We start from the raw sequence: 24243 nt of genomic DNA on the forward strand, positions 1-24243 counted from the left end.
ACCCACCCAATTACCCATGCACTCCATCATCCCATTCAACCACTTAATCATCCCATTCACCCGCTCACTCAACCACTCACCCACTTACTCATCCACTCACCCACCCACTCATTCACCCACTCACTTACCAACCCACTCACCCGCTCGCTCACCCACTCACTCATCCGGTCACTCACCCGCTCACTCATTCACTCACTCGCTCACCCACCCACTCACTTAACCACCCACCGACTCACCTACTCACCTGGTTAGGTGGAGGAGGAGGAGGCGTTGGAGGAGGCAAGTCACGTGGACACGGCGGCCCGTCTCCAGCGCCCGGTCGCTGGCAATCGCCGTCGCCCGACGCCACAGCAACCACAGCAACCACTGGACCCGCCGCTGGCCCGCCCCAACCGCAACCGCGGCCAACCACGGCCTACCAATGCGACCTGTGCACCTACACGCACCTCAACATCCACTCGGTCCTCATCCACTACCAGCGTGGTCACCGCGACGTCAAGGCCTCGTACTCACGCATACGCAAGGTGGCGCTGGGTCCCGACGGCGTTCCGCGGTCTCCCACCCTCGCCCGCCCCGCCACCAACTCCCCCCCCTCCTCCTCGTCAGCTGGGGCGGCGGCAGGGGCGGCGGCGGCCCCTGCAGCAGCAGCGGCCCACGCAGCGGTCGCCCCGGGAGACCTGCTCTACTTTTGCCGCCACTGCACCTACTCCCACCGCAGCGTGGAGTCCGTGCTGGCGCACTACCGGCAGTCGCACCCGGACGTCGTGGTCACCGCCGGTTACATCCGTCGCGGCTACAGCCTCCTGCCTCGTCCCACCACCGGCACTGGCACCGCCGGCGCTGGCACCGCCGCCGCCGACGCGTCCGGAGCCCAGCGCGGCGCACTGCAGCCGCTCGGCGCCAGGGTGAAGGTGGGAGGGCTGGAGAAGGCGGAGCCCGCCGACCCGCTGACACTCTTCTACTGCCGGGTGTGCCCCTACGACAACCGCACCCTCAAGGGCGTGCTGGTGCACTACCAGAAGCGCCATGGCGAGGTGAAGATCACGGGGCTGGCGGTGAGGGAGCACACGGAGGTCGTGCGCCGTCGGATCCTCCTCATGCAGCAGAGTCAGCAGCAGCAGGACGGGAATCAGAATCAGCCGCGGAAGAAGATGGAGTTCCATGATGGAAATCAGCAGCAGCAACAGCATCATAAGATGGAATTGGATGACGGAAATTTGCTTAAGCATCAGCAGCAGCAGCATCACCAGCAGGGCATGCTTAGCAGCCCATGGCAACAACCACTCTACCCTCTCTCTGAGAAAGGAAAGGAGATGATGATGATGATGGTGGTGGGCGGTGGTGGTGGTGGTGGTGGTGGTGGTACTAGTAGTAGTGGTGGTGGTGCCAGGCTAGGTGCACCGGTCGTTTCAGCTTCGGCTGCGTTGGAAGCGGCTTCGGCAGCTCCTTGCGCGCCGGTCATGGCGGCCGTTATGGGCGGAGGAGGAGATGGCAGTGCAGCAAGGGGGAAGAGAGCGAGTGGAGGAGGTGTCGGTGGTGGAGGAGTTGGAGGAGGTGGAGGAGGAGCAGCGTCCAGAGCCGAGGCGCGGGCACTTCGGTTGGCACCGCCTGCCCTGTGGTGCAGATTCTGCGATCGGCGGGAGCGTTACATCCTGGATCTCCGCAGGCACTACGAGGAGGCTCACCCCAAGGTGAGGGGCGGGGTGGGTGGGTGAGTGGGGAGTTGCTCACCTACCTTATATATAAATCGTTTATTCACACACACTCGCCGTGGCCGAGTACATCATAAATACATGACAGATAATATAAACATTTTTTCATAATTTATATTTTGGGTCAGATCGCGTTATTTATAAATGTGTCGTAACCCTCCACCACCCGACACGGCCAAACAGTAAAAAATGTGTCACGTTTTCAAAGGACAAATTAATTCACTTCTTTAGCCCACCGGTGTGCTGAAGAGAGAATCAACACCATTTTTAAATTTGAGTAGTACGACGTTTCGCTGATAATTACAATCAGCTTCATCGGGCAAGAATGGTGAAGCTCTCCTGTTGCTTCCGGTCTTAAATAGAGCAGCAGCAGGGTGACGTCATCATTTAATACTTATGTCGGGGAATGGTGGTAAGGGCTACGGCACATTGCCAAAGGGGGAGAAAGGGGTGGGGGTCAGATTAGTGCTGCTGTATACAATAATATGCGAACATAATTCATAAAGGTTTTTTGGGTTGGATCGCGTAAGTATAAATGTGTCGTAACCCCTCTACCACCCGACACAGCCAGTCGTGTTTGCCACGTAAATTAAACGTGCCAATTAGTCACTCCTTCAGCCCACCGGTGTGTTGGCAATTACATCTAGAATCACCGGGGGGCTGAATTAGTGACTAATTGGCACGTTTTCTTTACGTGACAAGCTTTACCGGCTGCGTTGTATGGTGGAGGTTTTCGACATACAGTCATACCTCGGTATACGACTGCTTTGGAATACGTCGAATTTTGTATACGTCGTGTTTTGACGAGAACATTTTTTCTTGGGATACGACGTCTTGCTTGGGAGACGACGCGCTTGCTAGAACTTGTATGGGTCGGGATGAGTCACCGCGTCCCCGCGTATACCCCTTTCACGACTTATCCCCTTCCTCACCACCATCCTCGTAGGCTATCAACCCCTCTCAGCAAGGTAAAGTGACGTTAAATTGTTTTTTTATTTAAATTTATTTATGCATTTATTTTAATTTATGTATGCATTTTAGTAATAAGTAGTGTCTAAATTATTTGATACAACCCCATTAATGTATAATATGCCACTTAAAATATAATTTCTTATACTCTGGAACGGATTATTTCCTTTCCCTTTATTTCTTATGGGAAAAATTCATTTGGTGTCCGTCATTTTCGGTGTAAGTCCTACCCTCTGTAACGAATTAACGACGTATACTGAGGTACCACTGTAATTATACTTAACACAATCTAACCCAAAACCTTTATTACGAATAATATTGGTCGCACAAGCCTGCGTGTTAAAATGCAATCGTCAACGGGTGTATCCACAATCAAGCAATCGAGATTAATAATAAAAATAAAGCATACGAACTATAAAGGGCCAGTCTCCTAGCAGAGGCGTCTTACGTGGCAGGGCACGGTTGTGCGGTCGCGAGTGGAGGGGATAATACGTTATTTTGATCTATAATATAGTTGTTTTTCGGTTAGATCATGTAAAAAAAAACCTATATTATGCATGATATTGGTCCTGAAAGCTTCCATGTTAAAGTTATTTTGATTTTCTGGGGCGGGGGGGGAGCAGATGGGTGTAGAATGTGGCCACAAATCTAGCTGCCGCCTGATGTTGGCAGTTGCAATTACTGGCGAAACGTCGAACTTGGATTGTAAATGTTGTGGCTCTTTAAAACACCGGTGTGCTGTACTAGTAACGAATTGACACGTTCTGTTCACGTGACACAAACTTTGCTAATTGGTTGTGTTGGGTGGTGGTGGGTTTAATGACATATTTACGCAATCTAACCCAAAAAAATCCCCCTATATTATGGACGATATTGGTCGTGAAAGCCTGCGTGTTAAAGTTCTTTTGATTTTGGGGAGGGGTGGGCGACAATTGGTGTAGAACGTGGCCATGGTGAGATTGAATAGAGGTGAAGATGGCCGAGTGGTCGGCTATGCAGGTCTCCTTAACGAGTGGCGTGCTGGCTGCGCAGAACCACCGCTCTTTTGCCTCGCCGTACAACTGACTTGAGCCGATCATGCTTAGCGGCGTTGGTAAATCCCCACCAGGCTGGAGGGCAGTTAGCTCATCCTCGTGATGGACTGGACTCATATGAGTGCGCAATATGAAATGTTCTTACTCTTACTTACTCGGTGATAATGGTTGAGGCTTAAACAGTATGAACGCACCATTGCGGCATTCCATACGCTCATAATATGTGCGAGGCATAAAAGTACGAGCACACGAGGCAACTATAGAGGCAATATTCTTGGTTCTTTCGGTAAAGTCATGTAGAAGGGAAATAATAAAATAATAAAAATAAAACAATAAAATTCTCACGACTGCCACTTTTTTCAAATTCTTGCTGTGCTTTTCACACCTGATGATGATTGCTTGTTGCAATCTAAACGTCATGAGAATTTTATTGTTTTAGATTTTTATTATTGTATTATTTCCCTTCTACGTGACTTTACCGAAAGAACCAAGAATATTAATCCCTGTACTCACGAAAGCTTTAAATCGAAATATAGAAGCAATGTCAGGGGCCGTTAATAAGTTACTGGTAATGACCACACCCAAAATTTTCATCACTGCCTCTCGATAAATTTAAGTGGAGGTTGATCAGGGGTAGTGGTTGATGTTGCGGGCTGCCTTGGTCTTCCCTTTGGCCCGACCATCAGTTCTGTGGACTTTTATTGATTGAGCGTGACGTTATTCCAAGTGGCCCATCTCTGAATGTGGCCGATTTATTCGGCAGTCGATGCAGAATTGGATTCTGGGATAAATGAAGAAGGTGTCTCCTGCGAATTTTAACGAGCACAATATGTCGGCGGTTGTCGGTTGTTGGCGGTAATGGCAAAGCCTGCAGGGCCAAGCGCTGACCCCTTGGATTACACCGGCATTGATCGTAGCATACTCGGAAGCCTTCATTGCAAACTTGGGGCAATGAGAATGGTTATTGATAAATGAGACCGTCCAGTGTCAAGATGTTGTCCTGACCGTTCATGATTGAGAGTTACTCAAAGTATACTCTTTGGTTCTTTTGGTAAAGTCACGTGCGTATAAAATACAAATACTGAAAGAACCAAAGAGTATGGATTCCTGCAGTCACGAAAGCTTCAAATCTAGAGAGTTTCTCGAGTGTAAACGAGCTGACGGAGAGTTACATCATGAGGACTCTTGCCAGGAGCAAAATAGAATAATAGGTTTTTTTTTCCCCTTTTTTCTGGCAACAAAACTGAAACCTTTTTACGAGGAATCATGTTCACATTAACCATAATACCTGCACTATGGGAACCTCATTTGCCAGTAAAAATATGATAATTGGTTTTTAACCCTTCTATCTGGCAACAAAACTGACACCTTTTACACTCCTTGTAAAAAGGTGTCAGTTTTGTTGCCAGATAGAAGGGTAAAAAACCAATTATCATAATACCTGCAGTCAGAATGCAAACAAAAAAACATGCTGATAATGTATACATTGTCCTTGAAATTGATTGGTCCACACCAGAGACAGCTCCCCCTAGCCCTCATTACTCTGATAGTGTGTTGTCTTTGAGTTGTGCGCCTTTTGGCATCATCTGGTCGAACACCGTATGAGACTAGGCTCTAAAGAAAGCTGTCTCTGGTGTGGACCAATCAATTTCGAGGACAATGCATACATTATCAGTGTGTTATTTTTGTTTGCATTCTGACTGCAGGTATTGTGGTTAATGTGAACATGATTCCTCGTAAAAAGGTTTCGGTTTTGTTGCCAGACAAAAAGAGTAAAAAACCTATTATGTGACGGAGAGTGTCGAGGGCTTTGCTGAAGTCCGAGCAGATGACAGGAATGTACTCGTTTGTGGTGAGCCATGTCAGCAACGCTGATGAGGGCAGCAGTGGTGGAGCCTGAAGGGTGGAAGGCAAATTGATCTGAGACATATTCTTGGTTCTTCCGGTAAAGTCACGTAGAAGGGAAATAATAAAATGATGAAAATAAAACATAATAAAATTCTCACGACGTTTCGACCACAAAGCAAGCAGCCGTCCTCAGATGAAGAACAGAGCTGTCGGAAAGACATTAGGACGCTTCTACCAGTAGCCAGCGGTGTTCCAGCAGCGCACCCACTCACTCACCCTCTCACCCACCCACTTACCCACTCACTCACCGACTCGCTCACCCACCCACCTCTCCGTGTACCCGCCAGGTTGCCGTCACGTCCGGCACGCTGCTGGCGTGGGCCTCCCAGGATGGCCAGGTGTCCCCTGGCTACCACTGCGAGCTCTGCGGCTTCCGCCACTCGCTGGCCAAGGGCCTGTACGCACACTACCAACACGGCCACCGCTCCCACGCCATCAACTACCAGTACGTCCTCACGCAGCTGTGCGTGCGGCCGCCGGACGACGCCACCGCCGCAGCAGCAGCACCACCTACCGGGACCAGGAGAGGTTCCCGGACAGAGCAGGACGACGAGGAGGAGGTCCAAAAGACCAAGGAGGAGGAGGAGGTTCATGAGGAGGAGGAGGTGGGGGAGGGGGGAAGCTCGCTCCATGCGTGCGTCAATTGCAGCTTCCGCAGTTCGACGCGAGGCGACCTTCTGGTTCACTACGAGGCCTTCCATCCCTGGCAGCAACCTCCCGTGCAGCCATCACAGCCTCAGCCTCATCAGCCTCTGGTGGAGGTGAAGGTAAAGGTGGAGGTGGAGGAGGAGTTGGAGGTGGAGGAGGAGGAGGAAGAGGAGGCGATGGATGGTGGTGATAACGGAGACGGATTTGCGACGAAGAAGAAAAAGAGGAGGAAAATTATGATGGTGATGCCATCGTTGCTGGGTGATGGTGGTGGTGATGGTGGTGATGGTGGTGATGGTGGTGATGGTGGTGATGGGGATGCAGCATTGTCCTTAGCCAGAGGTGAGTCATTCATTGAGTTACCCACTCATTCATTCGGCTGCTCATTCACACACTCATTTGTCCATTCACCCACCCACACCAACCCACCCACTCACCTACTTATCCACCCACCCTTTCACCCGCCCACACATTCACCCACCCTCACTCACCTACCCACCCACCTACTCATTCACCCAGCCACTCAGCCACTCACCCAGTCACTCATCCACCCACCCTCTCACTCACCCACTCACCCACCACCCACTCAGCCACTCACCGACCCGCTTGCCTACGCACTCACGCACCCACCCACTCACTCACCCACTCGCTCACCCACATACTCGGCTTCTCACCCACTCACCCAACCACTTCCCCACCCACTTACTGACCCTCTCACCCAACCTCTCACCCTCTCTCCCACAGGTGTATCCCCGGCGAGCACTAGCCCAGGCCGCATGGTCACCTACCATTGCAAGCACTGCAGCTTCTACTCGTGCACGAACCTCCACGGCCTGCTCACACACTATGGCAAGAAGCACCCCGAGGTGAAGGTCAAGATGTCGGACTTCCTGCGTCCCGAGGACCCCAAATACAACTCTGTGTACAAGTGTCGGCACTGCCCCTACACCAACACGCGCATCCACGGAGTGCTCACCCACTGCCAGAAGAGACATCCGGATGTCAAGGTAGGTGGGAGTTTTTGTGGGAGTGAGTGTGTGGGTGGATGGGAGAATGGGTGGGTGGGAGTATGGGTGGGAGTTGTGGGGGTTGCTGTGATGGATGTGAGCAATGCCATGGAGGGAATGGCCAATTCCAAAATCTGCTATACCCCTTCATAGTCTTTTTAACCATCACAGTGGCCAAATGGGGTCTCTGGACGGGTGCGAGGGGCTGGTAACCTCTTCTCCATCTTTAATACAAGTGTAGTGACGTCGGGGATGTCACTGTATGGTGCCGGCCCGGAAGGGCCGTGCCGTTCGATGTTCCTACATCGTGGACAGCACCGTGTGGGTGGCTGTGTGTAACACCAGCCCAAGTGGGGCTTGGTAAGCACTGGGATAGTGCGGGCTCCATGCACAGCGTGTGGTGGGCGCTCCCACGAGGCGGAGTGGGTGAGTGTCAACCACACAAGGGGCCCCAGGTGGCGGGGGCTAGTGGGTGGTCACGTGTCCGGGGAGAGCTCTTGAGAAGGATCGAGAGAGAACGAGAATGGTCGAAGGCGGGCGGGGCCGAGGGCGGAGCAGCCCCGTCCGTAGGGGGATATAAGGCAGGTCCCTGAGCGGGACCAGAGTCGCTGCATTCTACAAGCTGGAAGCTCAACATCTACAAGCTGGAAGCTCAACATCTACAAGCTGGAAGCTCAACATCTACAAGCTGGAAGCTCAACATCTACAAGCTGGAAGCTCAACATCTACAAGCTGGAAGCTCAACATCTACAAGCTGGAAGCTCAACATCTACAAGCTGGAAGCTCAACATCTACAAGCTGGAAGCTCAACATCTACAAGCTTGGAAGCTCAACGTCTACAAGCTGGATTCTCAACGTCTACAAGCTGGAAGCTCAACATGTACAAGCTGAAGGCTCAACATCTACAAGCTGGAAGCTCAACATCTACAAGCTGGAAACTCAACATCTACAAGCTGGAAGCTCAACATCTACAAGCTGGAAGCTCAACATCTACAAGCTGGAAGCTCAACATCTACAAGCTGGAAGCTCAACATCTACAAGCTGGAAGCTCAACATCTACAAGCTGGAAGCTCAACATCTACAAGCTGGAAGCTCAACATCTACAAGCTGGAAGCTCAACATCTACAAGCTGGAAGCTCAACATCTACAAGCTGGAAGCTCAACATCTACAAGTTGGAAGCTCAACATCTACAAGCTGGAAGCTCAACATCTACAAGCTGGAAGCTCAACATCTACAAGCTGGAAGCTCAACATCTACAAGCTGGAAGCTCAACATCTACAAGCTGGAAGCTCAACATCTACAAGCTGGAAGCTCAACATCTACAAGCTGGAAGCTCAACATCTACAAGCTGGAAGCTCTTCGTCCTACGAGGCAACCACGTGGTCGGAGACCCGAGTGAGGGTCCAACCCTTCGTAGCAGTAACTCCTCTGTATAGGGTAGTTAGCTGGGTGGTTACCACCCTAAGCTGTATCTGGTAAAGGGGCAATTTCCCCTTTGTGTTACGGCGTTACGATGAATGTGTTGCCTCTAAAAGGAACGTCTGTGACTCAGTTGTACTCACTACACAAGTACCACAATTTTTTTTTTTAATCGAGCAAAGCTTGTGCCGAAGGCCCCGGGGGGGACAGGCATCTATGAGGTCTCCTGGCCAAACCCCATTTGGCGGAGCCAGGAGTCTGAATCCTTACCCTCGGGGTTCCTCCAGAAACAGCAAAAGCCATTGTGAGTGGCCACGTGTGGAATCTTCGAACGCTCACTGCGGAGGAGAGACTGCCACTCCTCTGTCGGGAACTGGATCGGTACCGCCTGGATCACTGCGGTATTCCGGAGGTCTGGTGCACTGGTTCTTGCACCATTAGGGATGAATAGTCCCCTACTCAGGGCAGGAAACTGTCAAAAAAACAAGGAGTGGCTCTTAGAATGAAGGGGATGTGGGAGTGTGGCGGTGACGTATGGGAAGCTGTAAGCCCCAGGCTACTTTGGGCTCGCCTTCCCATCAACCAGAGGCGAGGAGTGGTGGTTGTGGTTACTTATGCCCCGACCAAAGATGAACATCAGTGGAGGGGATGCAGGCAAGGCCGATGAGTCAGATGCCTTCTATGACCTCCTGTCACAGGTGCTAGCTAAAGTGGCTCCTCGGGATAGTCATCCTGTTGGGTGACTTTAATGCCCGAGTTGGTCATGATGCTGGCACCTGTTCTGGAGTGATTGGAATGCATGGGCCAGATCAGCTCAATAACAAGAGGGGGAGGCTGCTAGACTTTTGTGTAGCACATGGGCTTATAATTACCAACACAACATCATCAATGCACGCCAGGTCTAAGCAAGAACATCTGCTGAACTATACAGTGACGGAACAGCAGATGCGGACCCATGTCCTTGACACCAGGACCTACCATGGAGCTGATCTGCTCACTGACCATCGGCTTGTCATCTGTAAGATGCGTCTGCCGTTCTTCCACTCCGGTGGTGGGTGTCCATCTAGTACCCCATTTATTTGGAAGCCACTGGAGTTATGCACTTTTCAATCTAGATTGAAAACTCATTTATTTCAGACTACTTTTTGTGTTGAATTTGTTGTTCTTCCCCCACACCTCCGATTAGCACGGTTGGCGATGTACGGTGCCAAAGAAGCCTTAGCAGACTGTTGGGGCAAGCGCTGTTAGTGAGCACCTATGAAGGCCGGCACGGCACACGAGGGGTTGGGTGGCCAGAACCACGCCCAGCCGCCTTTGTCTTCCCAGTGGTGAAGGTTTACTACACACCACACACTCTTTTGAGGCCAAATCGACCGAGGAGAGGTCCATGACTGGATTTAGATAATCGTCACTGGCGTTGGTAGCCGTGAGTGGGAATCGAACTTGGGTCGCTACACCAACGCACCCCACATAGTTCAACACACACACTAACACTCACTAACATACACACTCATGAACACACGAACACTCACACACCCACAGTGGCCTGGTCTCAGCTGGCTTATATTTTAGTTTAACTACCCCCTTACCAACCCCCCACCACCCTCCACGACCCCCCCCCCCCACCCGACCCCGCAGGTGACTGCGGACGACTTTCTGCGCGACGCCGAGTTCACCCCGAGCTGCGGGGTGTCCCCGTGCCCCTCCAGCCCCCTGTCCAAGCCCAGCTTCGGCGCCTACCGCTGCCCCGTGTGCCCCTACGCCCACTCCAGCCTGGACAAGCTGCGGGCGCACTGCCAGCGCCAGCACTCCCGCGCCAGCCTGGCCGCCGCCGCCGGCGCCTCCGGGGCTCACTCCTCCCTCTTCCTGCCACCGCTGCCGCCTCCTCACCACGCCGCCCAACAGCCCCACCGCCCCGTCGGCGTCTCGTCGTCGTCGTCGTCTCCCACGGTCGCCCCCCTCTCGGCATTCTTCGCCACCTCCTCATCGCTCTCCTCCCCCACCCTCGTGCCCCTCTCCTCCTCGTCCGCCCGCTTCCGTGCCAGCATTGCGGGAACGCTGCCGCCGCCCGCGTCCGGGATTCCCTCGTCCGGAACTCCGGTGGGGTCGGGTTTGGGGTCTGGGTCTGGGTTGGGGCCGTCCCAGCAGCAGCAGCGTCACCCCCACCACCGCTACTTGTCGCTGGCTTCGCCACTGCCGCCGCTACCGCCGGCAAAGTCTCCGTTGGCCACCGCCGGTGGAGCGCAGGAGCAGCAGCAGCGGCAGCGCTCCGGCTCCCCCCTTGGAACGTTCCTCCAAATCTTCTCCTCCGCTGCGTCTCCCTCGGATCGCTCGGCGGATTCCTTCTCCTCCTCCTCCGGTGGTGGTGGTGGTACCGGTGGTGGTTCTGGTGGTGGTGGCAACACCGGCCGGAGGATGGTTTCCTCCTTCCCGGAGCCCGGGCGCGCCGTCTTCCGCTGCCGCCTGTGCCGCTACGCGTGCGGCACTCGCAAGGGCATCGCCCGCCACTACCGCCTCACCCACAGTGACGTGCGGGCACAGCCCGCCGGCGGCCTCAACCTGTTTGCGTGCACGCTGTGCGCCTACACCCACCCGCTGCGCAAGGGGCTCGCGTCGCACTACCAGAAGCGCCACGGGGACATCGAGGCGTACTACACCCACTGCCTGGCCGCCCTCTGGGACGTGACGCCCGAGGGGAAGGCCGTTCCCGTAGTGGGGGGAGCAGCGGGACTGGGACTGGGGGGAATGGGAGGAGGAGGGCTCGGAGCTGTGGGGCTGGGATCTGGCATCGGGAGACTGTCAGCCGGAGCTGCGGCCGGTTCCACGGCCGGAGTTGTGGGGCTGGGATCTGGCAGGAAGGCGGTGATTCTGGACGGCGCTGGGAAGGTAACCTTGGGGTGGTGGTCGTGGAGGTGGTGTGTGGTGGTGGAGAGTGGTGGTCGTGGAGGTGGTGGTGTTGTGGTGATGGTGGTGGTGGAGTTGTAGGTGGTGGTGGTGGTCTAGCAAAAAACAACCGCCGACCTCCTCGGTAGTGTCGGATGGTAACGATTTGGTGGATTCTCTTTGGTTCTTTCGGTAAAGTCACGTAGGTAGAAATAAAACAAAAGAAATCGCGACATTTCGATCGTAACACAAGCGACCGTCATCAGGCGGAACCGAAACAGCAGGACAACTGCTCATTTAGGAGAAAGATCTGCTAACAAGAGCTTATGAAGGGTTTTGGTGGGCTCAACCCCAGGGGTAAGTGGGCGGAGCTAGAGAAGGAAGAAAGGGGGGGGACTTTACCGAAAGAACCAAAGAGTATGGATTCCTGCAGTCACGAAAGCTTAAAATCAAGATTTGGTGGATGTGAGCAATGGCGTGGAGGAAAAGCCAATTCCAAAACCGGCTGTTCTCCATCATGGTGCTTATAGCCACCACAGCGGCCAAATGGGGCCTCTGAATTTTAATGGCCACAGAAGCACGTGAACAATGTATAGCTAAGCTTGTGCCGGAGGCCCCGAGGAAACAGTCGTCTGTGACATCTCCTGGCCAAAACCCCATTTGGCGGAGCCAGGAGATTGAATCCTCACCCTCGGGGTTCCTCCAGGAACAGCAAAACGCCACGGCGAGTGGCCACATGGAATTTGTGGACACTCCAGAGGAGAGGCTGCCACTCCTCTGTTGGGAGCTGGACTGGTGCCGACTGGATCTCTGTGGCATTCAGGACGTCCGGTGAACCGGCTCTGGCTCCAGCCTCTGAGGGGTGGACAGCCCTCCACTCTGAACAAGAGAGTGAAGGGGGTGTGGGAGCGTGATTGTGAGGGGGTGGGAAGCTGTAAGCCCCAGGCTACTTGTGGGCTTGCCTTCCCTTGAACCAGAGGTGAGCATTGGTGGTTTCTTATGCCCCCACCGAAGATGAACATCAGTGGAGGGATGCAGGCAAGGCCAAAGAGTCAGATGCCTTCTATGACCTCCTGTCACAGGTGTTAGCTAAAGTGGGTGACGTCAATGCCCGAGTTGGTCATGATGCTGGCACCTGGTCTGGAGTGATTGGAAGGCATGGGCCAGATCAGCTCAATAACAAAGGTAGGAGGCTGCTAGACTTCTGTGCACCCCATGCACTTGTAATTACCAACACGCTGTTCCGGTATCCACACATTATCGATGCATGCCGGGTCTCAGCAAGAACATCTGCTGGACTACGTAGTGACGGAACAGTGGATGCGGACTCATGTCCTTGACACCAGGATGTATCGTACAGCTGATCTGTTCACTGACCATCTGCTTGTCATCTGTAAGATGCCTGCCTTTCTTCCACTCCGGTATATCTTGGACCCAAATTAAACCCACAGTGGCCTGATCTCAGCTATCTGATGAAAATTGCAAGCGAGAATTTCAACATCACTTGCAGCTGCGGTTTGCACAATCCCCCTTCACTCCTCTTGATGTTGAGGAGAAATGGACATGGTTTAGGACTGTGGCTCATGCATCTACAATGGCTGCTTTGGGTACATGGTTCTAACCTCCCCAGAGACCCTGGCTAACGGAGGAGGTGTTCAGACTGGCAGAAAAAAAGCGACAGACCCACTTCCAACATCTACAGCATCCCACATCGGAGAATGAGGAGGCTTCGCTCTGAGTCTTGCCTAAGTAGCCCGCGATCATAAATCACTTCTTTAACTCCATCGAAAAAGTAACTTGCAGCACCACACCTATCCCAATCATTAGGGGAAAGAGAATTGCTGAGCGTTTCCGTGATGCCATCAATAGGCTCTGGGTTGTATCCTGACTACATGGCCAGGAGTCGGAGCCTTTCCCTGTTCACCTTGGGATGTGACAGGGATGTCCTCTGGCTTCCACATTATTTAATATGTTTTTCGACCACGTATTTCATGAAGCCTTCTATGGCTGTACTGGAGGAATTTCTATGTGGTACATATACTATGAGAGGCTGATTGATGCCCAGGTGCAGTCAAGGGATGGCTCCCTATTGGTCAACCATGTTATGTATGCTGATGATCTGGTGATTGCCACTAAGAGGTGGGGCCTTGCCCATCAGCCCCACCAAAACTAAGTACCTGCCTGGATATTTTGTGCGATCAAACACTCCACCCCTCAACTCCCCAATAGTGATGGGGCAGTTGTGGAGAGAGTGGAGTATTTTCCATACCTGGGCAGTGTGCTTACGAACAGCTCCGGTTTGACAGCAGAGGAGGTTTCACTCCGAATCAGTCGAGCGGCATTTTTTTATCGACTGCGTTACGCTGTGTGGAAGCTACCTGGTCTGTCGTTTCACACAAAGTTTCGGATCTTCTCAGTCAGTCATGCCCTCCCTTCTCTATGCTTGCAAAACGTGGACTCCCTCATGGAATATCTTCACCGGTTAGATACTTGTAGGCTGGCCTGCTTATGATCCATCCTGGGTTTAGCCAGGCGGGATTGTGTGAGGAGCTCACAAATCCTTGAAAGATCTGGTCAAAGTCCCATCAGTGAGCTCCTCTGGCAGGCAAGGCTGCGTTGGCTGGGTCATGTAGTCCGCATGCCCAGCCACCGCATGCCTAAACAGCTTTTGTTTGGTCGAATAGAGGAGGCTAAACGGGCGCGGCACGGGCTAGAGAAGAGATGGAGTAATGTGGTACAGGAGGACGTGGAGCTTATTGGACTTGCCAATGACTTTTGCCAGCGGTTTCAAGATCAGCCTTTGTGGAGGAGGCTTGTGAAGGATGCTCCTGGGCAGTTGGAGGCAATTGCCCTCCAACAACAATGGAGGGAAGAGGAGTGATGCTCACAACAACGAGCGGAGCGCCGGGTGGCTAAAGCACAGCAAGTTGGTACAGGAGGGTGCACAGGTGGTGCATCGGCCACTCGTTTCAGTCAGTCAACCCATGGCACCTGCTGCATCTGTTCCATAACCTCCTGCCAGCGGGCGATCGACACTTCACGTGGCTTTAACGTGCACATAGCCTGGCACAAGCGCCATGGTGATGACACTGTCAGTGGTAAATGGCTGTTGTTGTGGTGTAGAGCAGTAGAGTTTAGGGAATGTGGGGGTGTGTGGTGGGTGGCGGAGAAATACATTGAGCTGTGGGTCTGGGATCTGGCAGTAAGGCGGTGATTCTGGACTGCGCTGGGAAAGGTGGTGGAGGTGGTGTGGTGGTGGTGGTGTGGTGGAGAAATGTATGATGTGGTGGAGGGGGTGGCGGTGTGTGGCGGAGGGGGAGGTGGGGTGGAGGTGGTGTCATGTGGTGGAGAGGATGGGGGTAGCTTCGTGGTGGTGGTGATGTAGTTTGTGAGGATGGCAATGATTATGATGTTGGTGATGGTTGTGATGATGATGGTGGTGATGTAGTTAGTGAAGATGGCAGCGATGGTGATGATGGTGGTGATGGTATTAATGATGGTTATGATGATGATGGTGGTGATGGTATTGATGATGATGGTATTAATGATGGTTATGATGATGATGGTGGTGATGTAGTCTGTGAGGATGGCAGCGATGGGTGAACTTCGGAGAGGACCGGAGCGGTGGTTGCCGTGGCGATGTTCATTCTGCGCCTTCCAGACGGAGACCAAGAAGGGCATCGTGTCTCACTACCTCAAGGTACTCGCTCACCTACTCACCTACTCACTCACCTACTCACTCACCTACTCACTCATCTACTCGCTCACCTACTCACCTACCCACTCACCTACCCACTCACCTACTCACTCACCTACTCACTCACCTACTCGCTCACCTACTCGCTCACCTACTCTCTCACCTACTCGCTCATCTCCTCCCTCACCTACTCACTAACCTACACACTCACCTACTCACTCACCTACTCACTCACCCACTCACTCACCTACACACTCACCTACACACTCACCTACTCACTCACCCGCCCACCGACTCGCTCACCTGCTCGCTGGCCTCGTTCACCTATACACTCACCTACTCACTCACCTACTCACTAACCCAATCACTCACCTACTCACTCACCTACACACTCACCTACCCACTCACCTACACACTCACCTACTCACTCACCCACTCACTCAACCACCCACTCGCCGGACCTCACGGAACCGCTGACCACCTCGCTCACATAACTTGCCCCAACTCTATGTTACGGCTACACGGGGGGCCTTTGCCTTTATGTGTGCGGCATGCAGAAGCACCCAGGCATGTACCCTAAGAAGAAGTACTCCTCCAAGCTTCGCGAGTACTTCAGAGTTGTCTACGTGGAGAGTGCAGTAGCCACCACCACCGCTACCGCCACCGCCACCGCAGCAGCAGCACCCACACCACAGCTCCCACCATATCGGTGAGTGGGTGGGTGGGTGGATGGATGGGTGGGTGAGTGGGTGGGTGAGTGGGTGGGTGAGTGGGTGAGTGGGTGGGTGGATGAGTGGGTGAGTGGGTGGGTGAGTGGGTGGGTGAGTGGGTGGGTGAGTGGGTGGGTGAGTGGGTGGGTGAGTGGGTGGGTGAGTGGGTGGGTGAGTGGGTTGGTGAGTGGGTGGGTGAGTGAGTAGGTTGGTGGGTGTGTGAGTGGGTGATTGGGTGGGTTAGTGGCTGGGGAATGGATAGGTGGGTGGGTGAGTGGCTGGGTGAATGGATAGTTGGGTGGGTGAGTGGCTGGGTGGGTGGCTGAGTGAGTGGGTACTTTAAAGGAGTCTACCACTACCACCACGACTCCCAGGCATAGGGGGTGGCATGATCCTGATAACCACCACCACCATGGTCCTGATAACCACCACCACCACCCTTGCGGGCACCACTGCACTTGCCCCTGTGGCTAGCTGGAGGCTACCTGGGGTGCCGTTGCCTTGTGCAGGTGCGTGAGCTGCGCTGAGTCGGAGTTCGGGGACCTGGGGACTCTGGCGGCGCACTACACGGAGACTCACAGCCACCAGTTCCCGCGCGAGTTCTTGGTGAGTCCGGGGTGCAGATTATGGGCAGTGTTGAATCTATGGGCAGTGTTGAGTCTATGGGTAGTGTTGAGTCTATGGGCAGTGTTGAGTCTATGGGCAGTGTTGAGTCTATGGGCAGTGCTGAGTCTATGGGCAGTGCTGAGTCTATGGGCAGTGTTGAGTCTATGGGCAGTGTTGAGTCTATGGTGCAGTGCTGAGTCTATGGGCAGTGTTGAGTCTATGGTGCAGTGCTGAGTCTATGGGCAGTGCTGAGTCTATGGGCAGTGTTGAGTCTATGGTGCAGTGTTGAGTCTATGGGCAGTGTTGAGTCTATGGTGCAGTGCTGAGTCTATGGGCAGTGCTGAGTCTATGGGCAGTGCTGAGTCTATGGTGCAGTGCTGAGTCTATGGTGCAATGTTGAGTCTATGGGCAGTGCTGAGTCTATGTGCAGTGCTGAGTCTATGGTGCAGTGCTGAGTCTATGGTGCAGTATTGAGTCTATGGTAGGCCTCGGCAAGGTAAGGTAAAAACAACGAGCCTACCTTTTACCTTACCACAATACAATCACTCTACCCTACCTTTTACCCTTCAGCAGGTAAGGTAAAAGGTAAAAAGCAACGAGCCTACTTTTTACCCTACCTTTTACCCTTACCCCATACAAATTACCCGATTACAGGGTAATTACTAGGGAACTACACATCAACAAGGTTTATAACGATAAATGCTAGGTAGAGAGCTTAATTAATATAGAATACTCTCGATGATTCCAATTTTACACGCTTTCTATTAACTCACTATCTGTTGTTGTCGTTGTCGTCGTTGTATCCTCAAATCTTGCAACTCATTTTTTACCCACTTGCTAATGTGGTATCGACTGCAAACTTCTTATACTTATATCATACTGATGACAATACTATATTCTATCATTAAACAAATATATATTTCTTAACATTCTTTTTTATATGTTATGTTTCGGCTTGGGTCTAATTGTCCACGCTCAACTGAAGTTGGCTGTAAATCACCACAGTCCCTTACTTCATGGCAAGCTTCGGGGCCACTTCCTGGAGTCGTAGAGTTCTGCCATTACTAGGACATTTAATAAAAGCGTGTTTTTTTAAAAGTTTTTTTAAAAATATTACTTAATGAATGGAGGCCACGGACTGCGCCACGGAGCTTTTAGCGGTAAACAAGGCACCGTGTTTACCAGGTAATACTTCGCGCTACCTTTACCCTACCGGGTAATTCTTCCGAGCTACCTTTACCCTACGTTTTACCTTACCCCTTGGCATGTCGACACCTTTACCCTTTTACCCGGTAAAAAGGGTAAATTACCTTACCTTGCCGAGGCCTAGTCTATAGGTAGTGTTGAGTCTATGGGCAGTGCTGAGTCTATGGTGCAGTGTTGAGTCTATGGTGCAGTGTTGAGTCTATGGGCAGTGTTGAGTCTATGGTGCAGTGTTGAGTCTATGGGCAGTGCTGAGTCTATGGTGTAGTGTTGAGTCTATGGTGCAGTGTTGAGTCTATGGTGCAGTGTTGAGTCTATGGTGCAGTGTTGAGTCTATGGGCAGTGCTGAGTCTATGGTGCAGTGCTGAGTCTATGGTGCAGTGCTGAGTCTATGGTGCAGTGTTGAGTCTATGGTGCAGTGTTGAGTCTATGGTGCAGTGTTGAGTCTATGAGCAGTGTTGAGTCTATGGTGCAGTGTTGAGTCTATGGGCAGTGCTGAGTCTATGGTGCAGTGCTGAGTCTATGGGCAGTGGGCAGTGTTGAGTCTATGGTGCAGTGCTGAGTCTATGGTGCAGTGTTAGTCTATGGGTAGTGTTGAGTCTATGGTACAGTGCTGAGTCTATGGGCAGTGTTGAGTCTATGGCAGAGGTCGCTAACGGGTTTTGATTCCTTACCCGTACCCGGCCGCACCAGGGTCGCAAACGGGTACCCGTTTGCGACCTCTAGTCTATGGGCAGTGCTGAGTCTATGGGCAGTGTTGAGTCTATGGGCAGTGTTGAGTCTATGGGCAGTGTTGAGTCTATGGTGCAGTGTTGAGTCTATGGGCAGTGTTACCCACATTGCACTGCTCTTGATCTCGGACCCCTCCCCCTTTTCCCTCTGCCCAGGTTCAGGAGGAGAGAGACAAGGAGAGAGACACGGAGGGAGACACGGAGGGAGACACGGAGGGAGACACGGAGGGAGACAAGGACGGAGACAAGGACGGAGACATGGAGAGAGACATGGAGAGAGACACGGAGGGAGACACGGAGGGAGACACGGAGGGAGACACGGAGGGAGACACGGAGGGAGACACGGAGGGAGACAAGGCCGGAGATACGGAGGGAGCCAAGGAGGGAAACAAGGAGGGGGACACGGAGGGAGACACGGAGGGAGACACGGAGAGAGACACGGAGAGAGACACGGAGAGAGACACGGAGAGAGACACGGAGAGAGACACGGAGAGAGACACGGAGAGAGACAAGGACGGAGACACGGAGGGAGACACGGAGGGAGCCAAGGAGGGAAACAAGGAGGGGGACACGGAGGGGGCCGGCCGGCTATCGTGTCTCTCCTGTGGACTTATCGTCCGCTCTGTGGGGGACATGGGGAGACACCTGGAGCAGCACGGGGATGCGGGGAGACATGCCGGCGAGACCCGCGGGGGACAGGGAGACAATGCTGGGGGACAGGGAGACAACGCGGCTGAGGTGAGAGATGCGGGGAGACGCAGGGAGACTCGGGGAGACTTGGAGTGACTCAGAAACGTGGGGAGTCTAAGGGAGACGACACGGGGAGACTGGGAGACTCTGAGAAACTCTGGGAGACACGGGGAGACTCAACGTGGGGAGTCTCAGAGAAAGGACACGGGGAGATTCAGGGAGACTTGGGGAGACACGGGGAAACCCGGTGAGATGCAGGGAGACACGGGGAGACTTGGGGAGACTCGTGATGGTCAATGTTGTGGAGCCGGCTTGTCTAATCACCCCCCCACCCGCCTCCCCACCCCCGTAGCCCGAGTACAGTGAGATTGCGGGCTATCAGTGCCGCTTCTGTGGAGAAACTCACCACTCCATGAAGGCCATTGCCAACCACCTCCGCAAGCACGTGAGCCACTCACCACCCACCCACTCACCCACCTACTCACTCACCCACCCACCAACCCACCCACTCACTCACCCACCCACTCACCCACTCACTCACCCACCCACCCACTCACCCACCCACTCACTCACCCACCCACTCACTCACCCACTCACCCACCCACTCACCCACTCACCCACCTACCCACTCACTCACCCACCCACTCACCCACTCACTCACCCACTCACTCACCCACTCACTCACCCACCCACCCACTCACTCTTCCACCCACCCACTCACTCACCCACTCACTCACCCACCCACCCACTCACTCAATCACTCATTCACTCGCCCACCCACTCATTCACTCACCCACCCACTCACTCACTCACCCACTCACTCTCTCACTCACCCACCAACCCACCCACCAACCCACTTACTCACCCACCCACTCAGTCACCCACCCACTCACTCACTCACTCACCCTCTTAATTATTTATACACCCACCCACTCACTCATTCACTCACCCACCCACTCACTCATTCACTCACCCACCCACTCAGCCACCCACTCAATCATTCACTATTTTACTCACTTACCTACTCACCCACTCACCACTCCATGAAAGGCATTGCCAATAATCTCCACAAGCACATGAGCTAGATGCACTGTATTCCTCAATGTGCCCACTGTACAACCCCACAAACTGTACTCACTGTACACACTGTCACCCCCCCCCCCAACTGTACTCGCTGTTCTTACTGGACAACCCTCCACGCACATACTGGATTCACTTTACTCGCTGTACCCGCAAATACAAATATCCCCTGTGTAGCCTTAAGAGACTGTAGGGCCAAGTGCTTTTATTAGCAAGTAGCAGCGCCTATGAAGTCTGGCACTGTGACACACGAAATGGTGGGTGGTTAGCACCACGCCTGGCTGCCTTTGTCTCCCCAGTGGTTAAACATCGCACCAAGTAGTAATTTGAGACTGAGTCGATCTAGAGCAGGCCCAGGATCAGATGTTCACGTTATTGCTATCACTGTTGGTGGCCATGAGCAGGAATCGAACTCAGAATTTTGGGTTCGTAGCCCAGCGCTAACTGCTGCACTACCGCTCCACTGTACCCACTGAAATCCCACACTGTACTCGCATTGCACGCACGCTCACTGTACTTGTGTTGCACTCATCACACTGTACTCCTCACGATGCACCAATCACACCGTACTCACACTGTACCCCCTCACGGCATCCACCAACTGTACACACTGTATGTGCTGCCACTACACTTGCACGGCACTCCTCACACTGTACTCGCTGTACTCGTCACGCTGCACTCATCACACTGTACTCCTCGCTGTACTCCCAGCTCAACAAGCGCGCCTCCCAGCCGGTCTTGACGCCGGGTGGCGGAGGGCCCCACAACGCTCTCCCCGGCTCGACTCCGTCGCCCGCCGCCTCCTCGCCTCCACCCTCCTCATCGTTGTCATCGCGAGGACGGGCAGGAGGAGGCAGCGGTGGAGGCTACGGTGCCGATTTTCAGTCTCCGTGCGCGGCCGAACGGAGCTCCGGGGGAGTCGGGTCGACGGCTGCTGTAGCCGCGGGAATAAAGGTCCCCGCTCCGTCCCTCCAGGGCTGCGTGGGCAGCAGCAGTGGCTCCCCCGAGGGTAACAACAGGGGCTACCCCTGCTCCGACTGCCCCCTGCTCTTCCGCTCGCTGGCAGGCCTGCGCTCGCACGAGAAGAGCCACGCGGCTCACGCTGCCTCGTCGGCGGCCACCTCGGGCGTCCGCTACAGCCGCACGGAGGGGCGCTACAGCTGTGAAGTCTGCTCCTTCGCCACGGCCTTTAAGCACAAGTGAGAGACAGCCTGCACCACTACCACGTACAGCCTGTATCACTACCACGTACAGCTGGTATCACTACCACGTACAGCCTGTATCACTGTCACGTATAGCCTGTATCACTACCACGTACAGCCTGTATCACTACCACGTACAGCCTGTATCACTACCACGTACAGCCTGCACCACTACCACGTACATCATGCACCACTACCACGTACAGCCTGTATCACTACCACGTACAGCCTGCACCACTATCACGTACAGCCTGCACCACTACCACGTACAGCCTGCATCACTGTCACGTACAGCCTGCATCACTGTCACGTACAGCATGTATCACTCTCACGTACAGCCTGCACCACTACCACGCACAGCCTGTATCACTGTCACATAAAGCCTGTATCACTGTCACGTACAGCCTGCACCACTACCACATACAGCCTGCACCACTACCACGTACGTCATGCACCACTACCACGTACAGCCTGTATCACTACCACGTACAGCCTGCACCACTACCACGTACAGCCTGTATCACTACCACGTACAGCCTGCATCACTACCACGTACAGCCTGTATCACTACCACGTACAGCCTGTATCACTACCATGTACAGCCTGCACCACTACCACATACAGCCTGCACCACTACCACGTACGTCATGCACCACTACCACGTACAGCCTGTATCACTACCACGTACAGCCTGCACCACTACCACGTACAGCCTGCACCACTACCACGTACAGCCTGTATCACTACCACGTACAGCCTGTATCACTACCACGTATAGCCTGTATCACTACCACGTACAGCCTGCACCACTACCACGTACAGCCTGTATCACTACCACGTACAGCCTGCATCACTACCACGTACAGCCTGTATCACTACCACGTACAGCCTGTATCACTACCACGTACAGCCTGTGTCACTACCATGTACAGCCTGTATCACGACCACTACCACGTACAGCCTGTATCACTACCACATACAGCCTGCATTACTACCACACTGGGTTGTTGGATGTTGATGTTTGAGTTGGCTCTGCCCTCACTCCCGCTCCCCCCCCCTCCTCCCCCCAGCATGTTGAGACACGTCCAGAACCGTCATGGCCACCACAAGCCGTACCGCTGTAAGCTCTGCTCCTTCCGCACGGGCTACAAGACTTGCCTCACCAGCCATGTGCAGCGTCTACACCCCACTAGTGAGTAACACAACCACCCTAACCTCTTGGTTCTTTCGGTAAAGTCACGTAGAAGGGAAATAATAAAATAATAAAAATTTAACATAATCAAATAATTCTCACGTCGTTTCGGCCACAACGCAAGCAGCCGTCCTCAGGTGAAGACCAGGTCTGTCGGGGAGACAGCATCTGACCCTAACCTCCACACTCACTACCACACTAACCACACTAACCACGACAACCACACAGAGAGACATGGATAGGCATACAGACAAACAACGCCTCTGAGAGGGGGGGAGGTAGAGAAATTTGCATGCCAATGAGAGATTTGGAGCTTTCGTGACAGCAGGAATCTATACCCTCTTGTTCTTTCGGTAAAGTCACATGGTTAGAAAAATAAAATAAAAAAGAATCTATCACGACGTTTCGATCGCAACACAAGCGGTCGTCCTCAGGCGGAAAAAAATAATCCAGCAGTGGAACTGCTGAACCAGCGAGAGAGCTGTTACAACAAGAGGTTATGTATGTGGCGATGGGCAAGCAGGCGGGGTCTGAGCTGGAAAGAAATTCCATCCCTGGATGCAAGCATGTCATGTTAATGGGTGAGATTAGGGAGAGCGAGATTCGCATGAAAAGAGCTTCCGTCGCCGCATAAGCGTATCGTCCCCCACGCATATATGCACAACAGCAGTGTTAATGGGAGATTAATGATGGCAGTTATACCAAAATCAACAAAGATCCTACCAACCGCCTGGCTACAAAAAACAACAATATCATCACGAATTCCACTTCTCTAATCGAACAGACCAAGCAGCTCTCTCTAAAACCTTCGGCTGCTAGACCACCCAGATTCTATGGCCTTCCAAAAATCCATAAAGAAGGTACTCCACTCCGTCCTGTCGTTTCTACCATCAACTCACCTACCTACATACTGGCCCAATTTCTGTCTGAGGTTGTTTCCATTCACGGGCAAGACCACCTCAGCAGTACTTAACCCAGCTCATTTGGTTTCTCTAATCAAGGACATTTCACTGTCTCCAGATGATTGGCTTGTCAGCTTCGATGTAGTATCTCTGTTCACCAAGGTACCTGTGCCTGATACCATAGCAATCATTGAAGACTTGGTCCAACAGGGCCTGAATCTTGATGTACCAACTTTGGTGAGGCACTGCCTTACCAACACTTACTTCACCAGGAATGGTACATTCTAAAAACAAAATGAAGGTACCCCTATGGGCTCTCCCTTATCACCAGCGATAGCAAATGTTTTCATGGAGAAATTTGAGACAGATGCCATCCTGACATCCACCCTATGTCCTTCATTGTGGAAGAGATAACATAGATGACACTTTCGTCATCTGGCCACATGGCCAGCCAGCACTGAACCAATTTCTCAACCACATAAATTCCATACACCCATCCATCAAATTCACCATGGAAGTGGAAAATGAAGGCAAGCTATCATTCCTGGATGTTTTGATTGAGAAGAGGCCTGATGGCTCGTTGGGACATTCCGTCTACAGGAAAGCCACCCATATGGATTCCTATCTAAAGTCTGACTCCCACCACCAT

General features: G+C 53.1%; 1 protein-coding gene across 5 annotated transcripts in view; it reads left to right on the plus strand.

The window, feature by feature from the left end:
* LOC144737781 (uncharacterized) overlaps positions 1 to 24243 on the plus strand; it is a 60073-nt gene that overhangs the window by 21905 nt on the left and 13925 nt on the right. For all 5 annotated transcript variants that reach the window (XM_078620645.1, XM_078620641.1, XM_078620644.1 and 2 more), the window contains exons 7-17: positions 253 to 1691; positions 5911 to 6613; positions 7016 to 7278; positions 10337 to 11584; positions 15159 to 15281; positions 15836 to 15987; positions 16498 to 16594; positions 18685 to 19266; positions 19571 to 19663; positions 21010 to 21497; positions 22571 to 22692. In XM_078620645.1, the coding sequence (XP_078476771.1) occupies positions 253 to 1691; positions 5911 to 6613; positions 7016 to 7278; positions 10337 to 11584; positions 15159 to 15281; positions 15836 to 15987; positions 16498 to 16594; positions 18685 to 19266; positions 19571 to 19663; positions 21010 to 21497; positions 22571 to 22692 (5310 nt within the window). The remainder of the gene's footprint in view (positions 1 to 252; positions 1692 to 5910; positions 6614 to 7015; positions 7279 to 10336; positions 11585 to 15158; positions 15282 to 15835; positions 15988 to 16497; positions 16595 to 18684; positions 19267 to 19570; positions 19664 to 21009; positions 21498 to 22570; positions 22693 to 24243) is intronic.

Source organism: Lampetra planeri, chromosome 74 (genome assembly GCF_965212315.1).
Source record: "Lampetra planeri chromosome 74, kcLamPlan1.2.h2, whole genome shotgun sequence".
Classification (NCBI taxonomy): domain Eukaryota; kingdom Metazoa; phylum Chordata; class Hyperoartia; order Petromyzontiformes; family Petromyzontidae; genus Lampetra; species Lampetra planeri.